At 39.0% G+C, this 17,869-nt stretch overlaps 1 protein-coding gene across 3 annotated transcripts in view; it reads left to right on the top strand.

Moving 5' to 3' along the window:
• Positions 1–15,448, top strand: part of TMCC3 (transmembrane and coiled-coil domain family 3) — a 128,595-nt gene extending 113,147 nt beyond the window's left edge. For all 3 annotated transcript variants that reach the window (XM_054277398.1, XM_054277407.1, XM_054277389.1), the window contains 3 exons: positions 9,493–10,391; positions 11,863–11,998; positions 14,688–15,448. In XM_054277398.1, the coding sequence (XP_054133373.1) occupies positions 9,493–10,391; positions 11,863–11,998; positions 14,688–14,990 (1,338 nt within the window). In that variant the 3' untranslated portion in view covers positions 14,991–15,448. The remainder of the gene's footprint in view (positions 1–9,492; positions 10,392–11,862; positions 11,999–14,687) is intronic.
• The last annotated feature ends 2,421 nt before the right edge of the window (positions 15,449–17,869 follow it).

Here is a 17,869-nt window from a genome sequence, read left to right as displayed (position 1 = left end):
AAGGAAAAATGGAGTATAAAGATGACTCATGACTATGTACAAATAGTGGATTAATTCTATAAAATCAATACAACAGTCTTAGCTGAATTTTGTTCAGAGAGAATAGACTGACAGAAAAATTTCTTAATAGTTTTTGAAAGACCCACCTCCAACCTCTTATGGGAGTGGTTCATGCTAGTACCTGCTCGGAAACATTTTAAAAGATTATATGAGAAACTTCAGCATCATGTGCACAAGAGAAGATGTTTCTAGAGGATGCACAAAGCACTGGCTGAAGTACTGCTTGGATGTATTGTTGTAATGTGCACAGGGAGCCTCTTTAAAAAGGAGGATTCAGAGACATCTGCTGAAGAGGCACACTCATCTTCATAAAGTGTTTGGGTCTTTTTACTGGAAAAGTTATCTTTTCTTGTGAATTCAGATTTGATTGTAACTATTTGAGTTGATTGTTAGGGTGTAACCTTAAAACACCATGCCAAGAGCAGGTTCTCCAGAAGGTGCACAGCAGCTGAAACACTGCATGGATATGAGATTTTCTGAGGGCTAGTACTTACTTATAATAGCAATAACTTTGTGTATATTTTACAAAATGTTTTTAAAAGCATATCTTTATACATGTATATTTATATAAATAACAAGATAGTAAACATACAAGTAATGTTTGAATATTTTCTCCACAATGAGAACAACTGTAGATCTATTCATAAATGGAAAGCATCACTTGTGACACACTTTAATGGCAGAGTCACAACATAGTTTCTGCTTTTCAAAACAATGTTATTTATATTAACTTGAGAGACAACATTTCATTTTCTTCCAGGAGGAAGTTATGCAAAGAGCAGGAAAATGTGGTTCTGTTGCCTAATGCTTTATATTACCTCTTCAGTGAGAAGAAAGGAAAATGGTTTTGCTATTTTAAAAATAAATTTAAATAACAAAATGCTTTAAAGTTGTGTTTTTGTGATCCACAGGAGGTTAAATCCATTGACTCCGCAGAGAATTTTGGTTCTTAATGCACTGCAATTAGGATGTTTTCTCCAGAGTTAAGTCAGAGCAGTGTTAATCAGTTGTGTGCAGTGGCTTAAAATACCATTATTGCAGCAGTGGTATTGAATAATAAATGACCTGCATAATATGTATCTGTGTGATTCCAATTTTAATTTTCTTTATTTTGCCCAATGAAAGAAGGAATTTTTTGAAGTAGTCTTTTAAATAAAACTTTTCCTCTTTCTTTTCTGGGCTTCTTTCTTTTCTTTTTAGTTGTTGTGGGGTGGTTTTTTTTTTGTTGTTTTTGTTTGGTTTTTGTGGGTGTTTTTGTTTTGTTTTTTGTTTGAATTTTTTAAAAATTTATTTCAGTTTTTGTAGATCATGAAGCATGGCCAAAGTTTTTAATTATTGGTGGCTCAATCTCTATGCAGTTCTCTGCCTTTGGGGTTTTTTGTGGTTTGGGTACAAATATAAGTCTTGGATATCAGGTGTGGAGCCAAAATATGCACTAATATGTCTAATGTGGCAAATAGTGAAAGTGTCTATAAGTAATGAAGGTTTGATAAAGTAAAGTTGCTTTGTCAAGAGGTACACTAGTTGTTGTGGAGAGGTAAATAAGCTGCTTAGTCATGCAATGTAGTGAAGACCCTATCTTTTGATTGAACCCTTTATATAAAAAATGAACTAGAACTCCTGGGTATAGGCAACACTGCTCTTGTAACAGATATGTATTTTTGAGATTTGACTTTATCAGCCCAGCAAGGAGAGATGCAGGGCAGGGGGAAAAGGAAGAAGCAGGCAGGCTCTTTTGAGTAAGCAGCTCAGTTCATGTACAGGACAAGATGTGATTGTTTATATACTCAGGATGTGCTGCTGCTGCATCAACGCAAATGAAAAGATCCTAGGCCTGATGGAGCTATTGTTCTCTTGTTTATAAACAGAACTTTTGCCATGGTTTAAAGAAACAAAATCCCCAAGTCTTGAGTCTTTTGCCTGTGATGGCCAGTCTATATGGATTTAGAGTGTTTTGTCTCTCAGTGGTAATACTTTCAAAATTCCCTGCTACTATAAAGCCTTAATGTTCCTGTGACAAAATAGGTCCTATGCAATGTTGCCAGCTCAAAGCAATAAAAGTCATGAATTAGACTAAAATCAGTATTGAGCTGTGGGGTTGATTTTTGTAGGTGGGTAAATTACATCTTTAAAATTTCCTTAGAGTTGTCTTTGTTTTGGGGCAAAGGAGGACTTGGTTGGTTGTTGACTGTGAAGTTAGATGTGGGAGTTATTTCTCTGTAACTGAAGGAGAGAAACTTCATAGTATTTCCTGGAATTCTCTTGTATGGTTGTACAGTTCCAGGAGCTGGGATTTCAGAAAATGCTTAGACCATCTGAATAGCAATGAAATTAAGAGCTGACTGTGAAACAGAAAGAACCAGGTGGAGGGAGAAGGTGACCTGCTGCAACTTTATCAGTGTGGAATAATTTGTGAGGAGAAGTTAGACAATGCAGTGATACTCTAAATCATAAGTGATGAGAGATCAGAAGCATATGCTGTAACTATGAGAAGTGATTAGTCATAGCAGGTATGTAGCTGGCTTTTTATCAAATTCTCATTCATGGAAAAGGATTTATAATTGAAAATGTGTAGATGGCTGACTTTTCACAGAATGCTTCACAGTAGTCTGGAAAATTTCATTATTGCCATCTATTCAGACATCTTTTGAAAAAGAAAGCTTAATACTGAATGGGAGGGGAAGAAAAAAATCCATAAAAGCTGGGGAGAGGGAAGGGACAGCACCTATTAGAAACACTAAAAGTAAGTAGAACAATTAATCTAGAAGGGATACAAAATGACTGGCCTCGCTCTTCAGAACTGTCACCCCCCCCTGTTTTCTAGTGGTGGTACTTTGAGGGCTTTGTGTCATGGGAAAGGCACTCTCCTTCAGAGGGAATAGGAGTGCAGGCTTCTAACAAGCACTGCTTGATGGAGCCACCCTTTGAGCACCTGGAGCTCCCAAGCAGTTCCTGATGTTGCTGTGTAAACCTGAGAGAGAAGGAACATGCACATGAGTGACATTTCTTTTGATCTGAGTTAGGAGAAGGTATTTTATTGACTTGTTTTTAATTAATGGTGCTTATCTAGAGAGGAGGACTGATCTGCAGCAAAATAGTTAACCAAGGGCTGTGGAATCTACCTTCTGCCTGCTTAAGAAACTTGAGCTTAGGAAATGTGAGTATTGGTTCATCACTGTATTTTTTCTCTAGCCAGGACAGTGATTTTTATTCTTTTCTTCTTCACATGACTGCTGGACAGTTAATGGGAAGTAACTTGCTTACTTTTATAGAGGCATGTTGTTTTCAGATTTCAGTGTCTAGGCACAGAAGTTGTTTGTATTGGAACCAGTTTGCTTATGTCAGTTTTGTGCTGACAAAAAACTTGGACCTGGACTGAGTGAGTTATGGTACTGGAGAATTTTCGGTGGATGTTCTTGGGTTCTGAAGGAGCTGGTGTTACCAGTGAAGGAGAAAACTGCCTCTTCCCCCCATTGTTCTCTTCTCCCATTGGTCTAATTTGAAGTAGCACCATATCTAAATACTTATTTACACACAAGCTGTGACATAGAAAATTTGGCTTTAGTTTAGTCCTTTAAATAGAAATTAGAGTAAAGGTTCTTTCTGGGGTATTTCTGGTTTGAAATGAGCATGCCTGTAGGATTTGAGGCAAACCAACTTTGGTGTGAAGTTGACTTGGAGTTTGGATCGCAGGTTATGCACGAGTATTTGGCCTTGACCAGATTAGATGAAGAGAGTATTTCTAGTCACACCAGAACTTCATTTCATGTGCTTTCTTGCAATTGCTTTCTGCAGAGTTTGTTTTATAGAATTTTCAACTAAAGGTATTGGTTTTTTTTTAATTTTGGGGGTATTTTTCATTTAAACAAAAATTGCAAGTACATGTATCTCTTTCTTGAGGTGCCTATACTTAAGAGTCTCAACCCTGTGGTGCTAATGAATTAAAATGGAGGGAAAGATAGGTGATCAAACTGACCCTGAGAAGGACTGGATTCAACAGCTGATGTCTTGCCTAGGATGCTTAGTAGTTTAGTCTATATCTGAGGTCTTGCTGCAGTATCTTAGTAGAAAAGCTGAATTTTTATAATTACCAGACTGTGTTGGCATAGTGCAGAAAATGCTCAAAAGGATTCAAATCTCTACAGCCTACTCTGCCCGTGTGTGATGCCTTACTCATGGAATGGCCTTGAAGTTTCCCAGCCTTTGAATATTGAAGAGCAGATTCTTGCCAAAGGGTATCTGGGATTACCTTTGACTTCTACCTGGAATAAACATCTAAGGGGTGTTAGTGAGATGCCTTACAGCTTCAATGGTTTTTTGAGGGGAGGTGGAGAGTAAATAGGTTGTAGAGGAATTGATGATGATGAAAGAAACACCTTCAGTTATTTGACTCCATCAGCATTTGCCAGGTGGTCTCAGACACATCACCCAGGATCTTCCATTACCCCAGTAAAAAGCAGAAACACATTTTGATGACTCCCTCCATTCCCATATACTCTCAACTCTCTGCATGATAATTAGCATGGTATTCTCAGTGTAGATACTTCTAGATATTAAGTAGCTCTGTAAAGAAACACAAGCAGAAGGTGCTTTGCTGTAACATACTGTACAAAAATGTTGGGGGGTGATTTTACATAATTTAAAATGGTTTATGATGATTTAGTTCTAATCTAAGACTTCCATGAAGGATTCTCATGTGGATTTTAGAAGGAACAGTGAACTTGAAAGAAATGATGAAAGTCTCTCCCCAAATACATTTTTGCTTTGGAATATACTGAAAACTTACTAAAACTCCCTCTGCATGTTCTTTTACCCATTGGAACACCTGTGCTTCTGGCATATGCATATTTCTGATAAAAAGAGAATTGTTCCAGATGACTTTTGTTGGTATTACCAAATTCTAAGAGCTGTGAAGCTGCCTTAATCCTATTTTGTATGCTCCTTATGGGATTCTGTTTCTAAGCATTCATCAGAAACTCTTTCAAGATAGACTTAAATTGTCATCATAAGCTTTTGTTTAGCTTGACTGGTAGTGGTAATGAGGTTTTTTAGAGAAAGAACAAGAAGGAAACACCTGTAAACTGAGCCTATTTAAATAAGCAGATCATTTTTTGTCTTCATGGTTTGTTTCTCTTAGTGAGGCAAGCCAAAGGAGCAGGCTTTCTGGAGCCTGGTGCATATATGCATCTGTCTTGTAAATGCTTTTTATTCTCTATGCTTTTTAAAAGAGCATAAAAGAAATCTATGACATAAAGAGTAGAGTTCAGTTTGGTACCTTTAACATAGAGGGCTTATGTCTCACTTGTTAGTGGAGAGCCATTGGCACAGTCAGTGGAACCCAGCATGGCATTCATCTGAGCAGCCATGGGATGTGGGTTGCACTAGGGTGGCCTGCATGCTCTTTGTGCTCTATTCACTATGGATTTTTTCTCCCAGATGGATCCCACCCAGGATCTATGGGGAAGAAATAAGATCTTCTAGGTCTTCATTATATTTTCCAGTAGGAAGATTCAATGACCAATTTTATAGGCCATTAAACACAATATTTTCACCTGTTCAGCAGATCCTGTCAATGCAGAATCTCTTTCCAACAGTCTTGCCTGTGGTATTGGGGAGCATGGGTCCTACTGTGCTCTGGGCTCATTGACAGCATGGCCTGCAAGTCTGACCTTGGTGCTGCTTTTGCAGATGGTTAGTGAAGAAACATGTGCATCATTGTGATGCCAAGGGAATCCCTACCCTTGCTTCCATGAGTGGGTTTTCAAATCACTATTGTGCTCTGCATGGTTCTTTTTGAATAGCAGGCTCCCTGTTACCCAGCCCTCCACTTTACATTTAGGACAGTAAGTAAACCTGACAATTCATGTGCAGTGAAGGGTTCCCAGCATTGCACTTGTGTTCATTGCACCAAGAAGTGATTTTGCTGTCCCTTCTGAAACTCTGGGCATGGATAGCATGGTCAGGCAGCTGGAGATCTTCTTGGCTCTCTGGAAAAAGGGGGGCTGGGGCTTTATCTCTGAGAGTTACCTATCTCATCAACTGTGGTACTGTTCTTAAGAGCTCATGTTCCCTGTTCGTGAAAGCTTGTATTTCAGCAGCACAAACATTACTATTAGTTCTCAACTGGGTTGTAGTGAAGTGTGTGTGTGAGCTGCTCCATAAAGTGCAGTGGTCTCCCTCCAAGGCCCAGGTGTCTTTTTTCAAGCTAACATCAGCTATGGCTATCCCAGGACTATATGCAAATTGGTTTTTTCCCCTGTTTTTTCCTAGAACACAAATTGAGGGCATGTCTCTAGTATTTCCTCAGACTACGGGCTAGTTCTTTGACTTCCTGTCTACCTAGTGGTACCACATGTTTCAGGACTGCTGCTTCTCATCTACTGCTACTGCTCAGCTCCCTATTAATTGCCATTATATGAGATATGTACAAGGCTTCTTTTCTCTTCAAGTGATTCTCACTTCCAAAAGGATGGCTCATCCATTTTAACTGTTGGGCCTGCTACTGTATGTAAACATATTTTTCTCTTTGCAACCACAGTGAAAATCTTTAAAAAATAAAATTAAAAACCCATCTCTCAACAACTTCTTTGTTATTAACAGCTTGGTGGCCCTGTGAGGTGCTGGGGACCCAGGAGTCACAGCAGGAACAATGGCAGGGATGGCATTCCTCATTTCTTCCCGTAGCATAGCTGGGAGAGCACTCACACAGTTTGAAGGAGATGCCATTCATTCTCCTGCACTGGGAGGATTTCAGCCTGCATCCCAGCAGAGGGCACCAGTACCTGCAGGGATGAGGAAGCATCTCATCATCTCAACTCCTACTGGCAGTCTTGTGCTCGGTGTAAAGAATGAGGCATTCGATTCAGCAGGAATTCTTCTCATCACAGGATGAGACTTGCAGCAAGAAGCATTTGGGGTAGGCTTTGAAGATGGAAATCTGATGTTTGGGTTAGCGTTAGTGTTGAGTTATAGAACAATCACAAATGGATCATCAAGGTAGAAGAAAGGTGAAAGGCCGCTTGTCTAGACATACCTGACTCTCCCGCTGTCTGCTTGCTTCTGATTTAAAATAAACAAGCCAAAAACCCCAAAAAACCGTAAACCCCACAAAACTCTGCCAACCAGCCCCCTACCTAAAAAAGAAATAACTCCACCCCACATTACACATCCCCTCCCAACAGAAAGGTGTATTGCATCAGCAGAGGATTGCAAGAGCCTCTTGAAAGAGGGTTGCTTGACCCAGCCTTGCAGCATGATGGCAGAGGACACCTGCCATTTTGTCCAACTACAATCAGAAACAAAGATATATTGGATATGACTTTTTTGTACTCTTAGTGAGCTCTCAATCCAGCAAGTAAAACTGCTAGCAGTGTTTTGGGACTTTCAACACTTATTTTCTAAGTACTTTCCTGAATTTGAACTGACCCTGTGATTAGTTTAATCGGGAGCAGACTTGCCCCACACTAACAGATTTCCTCATGTCCAAAAGCATGGCAGCATTCAGCAGATGTATTCCTTCAAGGCTATTGTTCTTTTTATCAGTATTGCTTTCGTGACCTTGAAGTTTCAGGAAGGCAGAGAAGGCTGACCAATGGAGAGCCCTGTGAGGGAGGGGACATAAGGGAAAAGGGATCTGGTTTGGGCTTGTATCCAATTATTACAATACTATTTCTAGACTATTTTTTACTGAGGAAGTAAACATTGCTGTGAAAAGGTTAGATATAGACCCACCCATTCCTGGAAGTTATGTACAACTTGTTCTGAGTGACATCAGTGATGGATCTGTTTTGTGTGTGTATACAATTCTGTGACTAATTACAGTATCATTTTGTGCCAAAGCTTATTTAAAAATGTCTTAGGTTGTTTCAAGAAATTCTTGTTAATTCTTGTTGTATACTGAGCATTTGGATCAATGCCAATTGTTTCTAACAAACTGGTAAAGTGTAGATCTATTAGGCCACAACAATGGTTTAATCCCTGGGATACAGTCTGAGTCTTAAAGGTCATCATTAACCAATATTCTCCAAAAGAAATTGTCAACTCCAGACTTTCAATATGCATTTTTCAAGTGCTTTTTTTTTTAATAGGTATTGGTTAATGTGAATTTTTATGTTAGCTGGTTTGTGCCCTGAGTGGTGCAGTAGCAAAAGAAAAATCAAGAAAAATCTCCACTGTAATCCTTGGTAATCTATAAGGAAAATAATATAAATAAATAAATAATATAAAGTAGTAGAAATGAAAAGAGATTTTCAGGAAGGCATTGTCAAGAGATACTTTAATATAGCTTCTGCCTTGTTTCTGCAATGGTCTTGTCTGAGGAATTATATTGGCTCCCCCTGCTACCAAAGCTCTGGAAACCCATTATGGCTGGAGCATTTGTTAAGCAGTCTCTACAGACATGACACTGTGGCAGCTGCAATGAAATGCACTTTCTTTGTCACACAGGCTAAACCAAGATGATAATAGGGATAAAGCTATTTTGTTTAGATCATTCTTCTCCTGCTTTCCCCATAACTTTGAGTTTATATAAGGAAACACTTTCAATGTTTTGTATCAGACTATCTTGCCTTTGTGATGAGAAAGATAAAATGATCTGTTGTGGTCGGTGTTGTGTCTGAGTTGCCTAATTGTTTTTGTGCTTCCAGAGAGCATTTAAGGTGTACAGATCTTATACTTGACTGAATGCAGTTTTCTTTCCGGAGTTTCTGCCTATAAATCCCACTTAGTGAACTTCCTATTAAAACAGAATTAGCACAGCAGATCAAGTTGTTGAGCACCCTTATCAAGCTGGAAAGTCAAATACAGGCCAATTCTTCCTCTGTACTCTCTGCTTTAAAAAATAACAGTTGCTTCCAGCGTGCAGCATATACTAGATTTTCAAGAGCTTTCTTTCAGCTAGTTTTGCAAAAACTTGGAATTGTGAAAGAAATTTAAATTGGCATGTATCAGAAAAAGGCATTAAACCTGGGAAAATATACTGAACAGTACATAGTATATAGCACTGCTGTAGACGGAAAGATCTGGTGACATCTCCATTGGTGTTTGACCACTTTTAAGAGAAAAAACTGAGTGATTATCAGCCATGGTCTCTTTGAAACTCCTAATAATAAACAATATATTTTGGAACCTTTTCTAACTAGGTATTATTCTCGTTTTGTGGCAAACTGTAAGTGATTCTATAACCTATTCTGAATTATTTTCTCTCTAATCCATCTTTATTTTAAGAGAGACAAGCAGTTCCTTAGACTGTTTATTAACTTGTAGAAGTCAAAAAAATGCTGCTTAATTTCAAAGAAAACTTCATTATGCTTTGCTAATATAAGCTACTTTATGCTGTATACTTGATGTAATTATATGTGGAAAAGTAAACTGGATGTTGGATTTTAAAAAATAGAATTCAAATTCCATTTACCTCTTTTTCTTTTCTCTCAGGTGGAAAGACATGACATGAATACCCTGAGTCTACCACTTAACATCCGTCGTGGAGGTTCTGATACCAACCTGAACTTTGATGTACCAGATGGGGTCCTAGAGTTTCACAAAGTCAAACTCAACGCAGATAGCTTGAAACAGAAAATCCTCAAGGTTACAGAACAAATCAAGGTTGAACAAACAGCTCGAGATGGAAACGTGGCTGAGTATTTGAAACTGGTGAACAGTGCAGACAAGCAGCAGGCTGGACGCATCAAGCAAGTCTTTGAGAAAAAGAACCAGAAATCTGCCCACTCCATTGCCCAGCTGCAGAAGAAATTGGAACAGTATCACAAAAAGCTCAAGGATATTGAACAAAATGGATCTTCCAAAGCTACCAAGGATACTTCCAAAGATAACTTGAAAGACGTTCAGCATGGAAAGTCTCGTAGCACTGGGCACGGAGCAGAGAGCAGCAAGTCGGGTGTGCCAGGGGTATCTCTGACACCCCCTGTCTTTGTTTTCAGCAAGTCCAGAGAGTTTGCCAACCTGATCCGAAACAAATTTGGTAGTGCAGACAACATTGCTCATCTGAAAAATACCCTGGATGAATTTCGGCCAGAAACGAGTTCTAGAACCTATGGGGGCAGTGCCACCATTGTTGCCAAACCAAAATATGTTAGTGATGATGAATGCTCAAGTGGGACCTCTGGATCAGCAGACAGCAATGGGAATACTTCCTTTAGTCCTGCTGTGGCAAGCACCCTGGACAGCCAAGGAAAGCTTTCCATGATTTTGGAGGAACTAAGGGAAATCAAGGAGACACAGTCTCAATTAGCTGATGATATTGAGAATTTAAAAACCCAATTTAAAAGAGACTATGGCTTTATTTCTCAGATGCTACAAGAGGAAAGATTTAGGTATTTTTTTTAACTGTTCTCTTGAAATGACTTTTGAATGGGTATAGAAACTATTTGGAAAGTGTGTGTGTGTGAGAGAGAGAGAGAGAGATTTCACAAGCAAGAGGAAAAAATAATTCCAATCAATATCTATTACCAACATGTTTAATTCCTTCCAACAACTGAAAATACACATAGAATATTTATATTTTCTATCAAATGGTGTAGTGCCCTTTGCTTTTTGTCAGAGGCTGGTCAGAAGACTCTCTCCTCTGTCATAGCTTTTATGTGTATTATGTGAGTACTGCGTATAGGAGATGCCAATAGTTTTGTAGCTGGTGGAAGGATTCTATCTAATGTGACTCAAAACAGCTAATCAGTCTGTGGTGTAGCAGAACTGACTGATAAGTATACCCTTGACTCCTGGGTACCTTGTCCAAATACTTCTCACACACATTGCTGTCTCCTGGATGCAATGTCACCTTGTACCCTGGTGTAACACACACTGGGAGATGTATTTTGAAGGGCTGTAGCACAACTTCATCTTGCATTTGTTACATGACAATTAATTCCTTTATCATCCTCTGTGAGAAGTGGATGATATGTTGCACAGAGGGCTTTCACCTGCTGTACCTATATCCCATTTTTCCTATGGCTTGTTAAGGTGACAGTCAATTCTTGAAGTCTTTACTATGCCAGTGGGCAAAATCTTGGCATGAAGGGCAATATTTCATGTCTCCCTTGCTTATAGTTCCTGAAATACAATGAAAGACTTGATATCATGTGGTGATATAGGGAGGAAAGAACAATGAAAGGCCTGCTGAGCTTCTGACTTGGTTTCAGGAGAAGGCAGAGTGGCCTTTTCTGACAGCTCTCTGCCAGTAAAATCTCAAGCCTCCTGCTATCCATTTCTAGACAATTTTGCCTCCATCATTTTTGTGCTGACTGCAGTGTTTGCCTGCTTGTGTGTTAAATCAAGTGACAAACTCACAAAAAAAAAATCTAGTTTGCTGGTGGTTTACTTGAACTACTTTACCATGTAGAAACATGCCAGAACAGACTGTACATAAATGGCAGAACCCTGCAGTTGTCTATGAGAGAGAACATATTTTTCCTGTCATTACTGGTGAGCTATTAACTGGCTCAAACTTACTTATGAAGCCATATCTTCTTGGCTAAATGAAGAGTGAAAAATGTGAGTTGGATATCCTTAGGCACTGTTTATATTTCATATAATTTGCCAGTGATGTAAAAATATTTGCTTTTTAGCACCTACTGCCAGCAAGAAACACTCAGAAAAGGCTTTCTGATTGCTGAATAAGTGTTTGTGGAAAGTTTGCAAAGTTTTTACTGATTTCTATATGTGCTTTGTAACGCCAGTCAGATGAATTCACCGTGTGCTGAGAAATTACCTTTTAAAATGTGCAATTGTTTTCACGATTTGCATTACTTGAATAGAAGGCACTAAATTTAGACTTCTTTTCCTAATAAGATATGAAAGATTGGAGGACCAGTTAAATGACCTCACTGACCTTCATCAACATGAGACAGCAAACTTGAAACAAGAGCTAGCCAGCATAGAGGAGAAGGTGGCGTATCAGGCCTACGAGCGATCACGAGATGTTCAGGTACTTATTTTCCTTATCCTAATCTTCTAACATTTTGTGGAGATCTTGTACCATGAAACACTTGCATTTTTCTGCATATTTTAAAATAAGGAATATGGGAAAATATGTAAGCTTTGAACATGTTTGTAAGCTTAACATATTTTCTATGTTTTAAGGGGAAAACCCAGCACATTGAATCAGTGACAGTCTCCATTTGTTTCTCTGGATTCAAGATCTTTTTTCTGCTGAAATTGGTGATATGATTCAGGCAGAGTTTTAAAACAGAGACCTGTTTTAATTTCTTTCAGAGAGGAGGAAGAAATCAAGTCTCCTTGTATTGTATGACACAACACTTCTGACAATGTCCTGACATAAAATTCTTACTCAGCATAGGATAAAAATTAAGAGAAATAGACTTGTAGATTTGCCAGTTATAATTAAAGAGTTTTAAGCCATAGTCACAACAACCTCTATAATCAAAGCTGTGGCGTGTTTTCACCTTAGTGATCAGTTGTAGTCATGCCTGACTTCAATCAAAAATCAGTATTAATGTCTACAAGTATGTCCTGACAGCATGTAGTTATGTATGTACTTGAATATTTAGTACAACACAAGCACTTACATAATGCATAATATTTCCACTCAAAGTCTGAGGAAGTGGTGAAAAGTGGTGAAAACACAGTTGTGCCTTACCTATTCATGAAAAACTGAGGAATGCTCAAAGACTGTCTTTTACCATTGGCTCACATGGTAAAAGAACCTAAAACCTGACCTGTATACACCTGTGCTCACATTTCCAAACAGAGAGAGTGCAGGCAGCAGGATGATCACAGTTTCCTAAATGTTAATTAGGAAGCTCCTGGGAACAGAGTGGGAAAGGGATGGTACTGAATCTAAGCATATCATAGGTTTCATTGTAGGTTTAAACAAGAAAGGTGTCTCACAGATTTAAAGAAAAGAGCACTCCTTTCTGTGAAGGCATCTTGAGGATGTAAAAATGTAATGAAACCTGAGTTGTCCAAGAGAGGGGCTGTGAAATATTCCCTAAGTCATTAGCAGAATCCTGGAGGGGTGTCAGAGACTTTTAAAAGACTCCTGGAAGGGTGTCAGAGACTCCTTAATGAAGTGCTATGTTGACACAGCCTTGTTTCTTTTATCTCTGTACAGTTGGGCCCATTTAAATCTGTCTCTCTGGGGCTTTGGAAAATTAGCTAAAATAGAGTAAAAGGATTTAAGCTCTGGATATTTTGAGTAACAGCCTAACTGTCACTAAAGGATGTGCAGATAGTTTTAAAGACATGTTCAGCCTCTCAATGCAGAGCTGCAGGTATCAGACTTTTGCAGCTGGACTTCTTCTAAAGCAGCACAAGACAATTTGAGGATAACTTACAGTCAGAGTGGAAGAAAGACAGGGAAGTTCATTAGTGTGTAGTGGAGAACATGCCTGAACCATAACAGCCTTTGTGCCACCCCTGAAGAACTGTAATAACAATCTTCTATTTTGTTACTACTTCTTAGAGCAGTGAAGTGAAGCAGCCTTGTGTAAGGCACTGTGCCCCACTCTCTGTGGTGACCTTGGTGCCTGGCCAGTCCCTTGGTAAGCCAGTCTAGCTTGCTGAAACAATGAAGGACTGACCCAGCAAGGGAGATGATAAACTGATAACTCTCTGGGTGTTTATACACTGAGGTTTGGTTTGAAACAGCTTACTCTGTGAGCAGGTGAACAAGCTTGCTAGTGCAAGGAAAATACCTAGAGTGTGAGAGTGTGCAAGAAAGTAGGGATGCTGGAGCGTTGGTTTTCTTTGTCACACAGTGGTAAAAGATTCTGTCAAGTTGATCAATCTCATGAAATTATAGCTCTGCACCACGTTGTGCAGTGATGCCCAAATCCCAACTCCTGCAAAAAGCTGGCATTTTGGCAAGTAAGGGAAGCAGTTGAAAGTTTTTCTGTTTTGCTTTGGGAGGGTTTAAGCATGGGAGTAGTGTCTTTAGGAAGCATTTTAGTCAAAGACCACTTTTAGTCTGTTCTCAAGCAGAAGAGAAAAGTCTGCTTTCTTTAGAACAAATTGTGAAGCCAAATAGATCATGTGGGAGAGAATCCCATAAAAGCATCTCCACAGGTTGTTCCACTGTCTTCACACTGACAGTGGGAGAAGGCCAGATCTCACAGAGAGCTCAAGCCCGACACTGTAGGATGGGTAGCTTTGAGAGCAAAATCAATATAGACACAGAGGCAGTGTAAACTAAGTGCTGCTACATGGCTACATGTTGCAAAGTAGAGTTAATTAGTATCACAGCAAGCCCAGCCTAATCTTTTCTATAGAATATACAAAGAAGCTCATTTTCTTGTTGTTTTGATGCAGTGATAGTTGCTATGGCAACAGCTTTACTAGTACTTTATATCAACAGTATATATAGGAAACAGCTGTCATGAACATTAAAGTTATGGTACTTTTTCTTGAGCATGAAAAAAGAACAAACCTACATTTTGGACAGTGTTGTTAGCCTTGATTATGCCTGAGCAAACAGTGACACACTCATTCAGACATTTGTGTGTATTTATTCTTTTAAAAGTTGGTGGTTCATTGAAATTTTGGCAGTCAATAATAAATTACACTTCTAATCTAGCTGATGGATGGCTCTGCTGCTAAAATGTGAAGAACCATTGAAGGGAAATATGGCTGCCCTAATTCTTGTTTTCTGTCTCCAGGAAGCCTTGGAATCATGTCAGACCCGAGTTTCCAAACTGGAGCTCCATCAGCAAGAACAGCAAGCACAGCAGTCTGAAACAGTTAATGCCAAAGTGCTCCTGGGGAAGTGTATAAATGTTATCCTGGCCTTCATGACTGTCATCTTAGTCTGTGTTTCTACTATTGCAAAGTTCATTGCTCCTATGATGAAGAGCCGCTTTCATATCATCTGCACTTTCTTTGCAGTGACGCTGCTGGCAATATTTTGTAAAAACTGGGATCATATCATTTGTGCTATAGAAAGAATGATTATACCAAGATGAAGCTATTGGACTGGCTGGTCTTCTATTTTTTCTTTTTTTTTCTTTCTTTTCCCCTTTTTTCTTCCCTTCCCTGTTTTTTAAGCACTGTGTGTATACAAATTCTGGTGTAAATATATAAAAGTATACTTGTTGGCAGTCAGTTGCCTGTTCAATCTGATTTTGTCTAACTGGCTGTATCTGTGATGAACTGCTCACTTAAGTCAGTCTTCTGCCTTAATCCAAAAGGTTTTCCACTTTCCAAACCCATACCCACAAAAGATGGTATGATGGTCCAGGAGGGATCCCAGCAACTGCAAGTGTCAGGTGTGTTTTTTACTAGGCTGGAGTGCAAGGAGTGTGATCAAGAGGGAGTGCCATAATGTGTATCAGCTCTGCTAGACTGATAGTTAATTTTCTCTCTGAATCCAACTAGAATGATAAACCAAACTATGCAGTCATGTGTATTGATAGTTCTAGATTCTAAATTAATGATGAACATTGCATGGGATTTTGAGTTTTCAAGACTAACAAAACTTGATGCTTCTGCTAGTAACTTTTTGCACAGAGCTTATTGTTTGTACATGAGACCAGTGATGACTATTGACCACAGTTAGCAGTTGTTCTGTCCTGGCACTGTTCCTTATTGCATTTGGGAAACACATACATGTGGCATAAGACTTCCAAAGATGGCCTGAATTGAATTATAACATCCCCAGGCAACTTTGTAAAGGACTTAAGAAGCAAGTAACTGGTAGATAAGTTGTCACCCACACCAAAGCATTCACTTTTTCAAGCCCTGCAACCTGCACAGGAAAGAAGTACAGGGAACAGCAGCATTGAGGTTAGCCTCTGTTAGCACTGAATTGTTGGGGTGTTCTGACTGAAGGCAAAGCATACAGGTGGTGGGACCCTGGGTACAGTGGATTTCTTTCTTCTGTCTGATTAAAGAATGTGGCAGAAACATGAGAGAACAGCTTCTTAGGGGGAGCAGGGAGTTAAACTTCTGTAAATATAGGAACTGTAGACACTCTCAACAAACATTCCTGAAAATAATGTATTAACATGCAGTATCACTACTAAGAGACAGGGTTGGGTTTGTTTTCCCACTGGAATTTATTTTGCTTGATTTAATAAGTGCAAAAAAATTTCCCTGAAATCAGCTTGGCTTTCAGCCATGATGTAAAACAAGATCTTTATTGAAATAAACAAACAAAAAGCACAAAACCACCGCAACCAGAATTCTTCTCCACTCTCCATTAAGTGAAAAAACAGTGTCTCCAATTATTTGATGTTCAGTGTTAGTAACTGTGAAAATAATTGTCATTACTTATTTTCTTTTCAGTTGCAGTATTTTTTATGCTGGTATTATGGGAGGGAGGGCATAGTTTGATGTGTATATTTCTTTTTAATCAAGTGCAATAGTTGGTGTAGAATTTGTGAAGACTTTATTCTGAGGAGAGGGAGTGGGTGAGGGGAAGGCAGGGGAGAAATCTGACATTTTACCACAGTCAGATAAACAGTGAATAATTACTATTTGTGGCTTCAAGAACTAAGGAAAGGACAGAATTAACTTAATAAATAATGATATAACTCAATGTTTAGAAAATTCAATTAAAATACTTAGAAATATTTAAAGAATTCTTTATATGTCCTAAGTCTTTGCACAGAGAATCAGGAAGGACTGTGCTGGTTTGCAGTCACTGGAAAAGGATCAGATTGGGCACACCCATCTTATCCTAACCCAGCCCTACCTCATCTCAAGTGGGAAGTGGAGTAGAAACCAAAACCAAACAAACAAGAGCCCAAACAAGACCAAAAACTGGTTCTGATCCTAAGAATGCTGTGACTCTTCATGGTGTTTTCTTGCCATCTCTGTTATAATCTCCATTCTTCTCTTCAGCTTGCACAGCCAACTTCTGCATTGGCCTCTTGAAAAAATAGTTAGTTTAGCATTTTGTTAAATGGGTTCAGAAAGCTAGACATGCAAGAAAGGAATACCATGTGTTAATAATGTTTACATAAGAAAAACTCCTTTACCTATTGCATGATTATACATTTATATAATCCTGCCATTGCTATTTGATGTAGTTGAAATGTTACATCAGGCAGCCTCAAGGACAGGCAGGAAAAAGGTTTTATTTGTCTTATAAGAAAGGATGTTGGGGTGGTAATTCACATTCCCTTCACACCTGGGAATGTGAAGGCTTCTGCTCCAAGGGCATCCTGTTACAACTCTGGGAGATAACCTCAGTACAAAATGAAAGTAAAATCTAAAATTTATGTCTCTACAAAAGATTGCTCACTGTCTTGACAGAATCTGACAGGGCCTACATTGTAAATTGGAAACAGGAAAGTCTTGCACTTCAATCTTGGCTTTACATGTGGCAGAGGACATAGAAAAAGCTATAAAAGCAGCATAATGTTAGTTATGTAAATTAGAACAACCTAACTGGTGATCAGGTGCATCTCTTTTCTAGGTTTTTTCCTCTGTTGGGTTTAAATCACTGAAGGATGTGACGCACATCAAGAAATAATAAAACATGTAAAGTGAAGAGCAAAAGCCTGCTTTTGATGCAACTATGGTCGTTTTGCACAGAGTGAGACTGTAGTGCCAGGAACTCTGCCATGTGGAAGGCCACCCAAGGAGGGAGGTCTCCCATCCTGCTTTCACTGTCACATTTCTTACTGTGTGCTAACTGCTGGTATGTGGTGACATCTTCCATGTGCCATGTTAGCTCACTAGACTGGAAGATATACCTGGTGAAAGAGGTGGATGGTTCTCCACATCTGGAGACTTGAAGGGCTGGTTAAAAGGTCTCATGCGTACGAAGCTGGGATTTTAAGGCAGATGAGACTTTTTCTTCTTATTGCAGTGAATCATCAGCTGTCCCTAAAACTGG

The sequence above is a fragment of the Melozone crissalis genome, unplaced genomic scaffold (genome assembly GCF_028551555.1).
Source record: "Melozone crissalis strain CALT ecotype California unplaced genomic scaffold, PUWL_Pcris_2 ptg000004l_1, whole genome shotgun sequence".
In the NCBI taxonomy this organism is placed as follows: domain Eukaryota; kingdom Metazoa; phylum Chordata; class Aves; order Passeriformes; family Passerellidae; genus Melozone; species Melozone crissalis.
The sequence above is the reverse complement of the archived record's forward strand: the minus strand, read 5'-3'. Positions and strand labels throughout refer to the sequence as shown.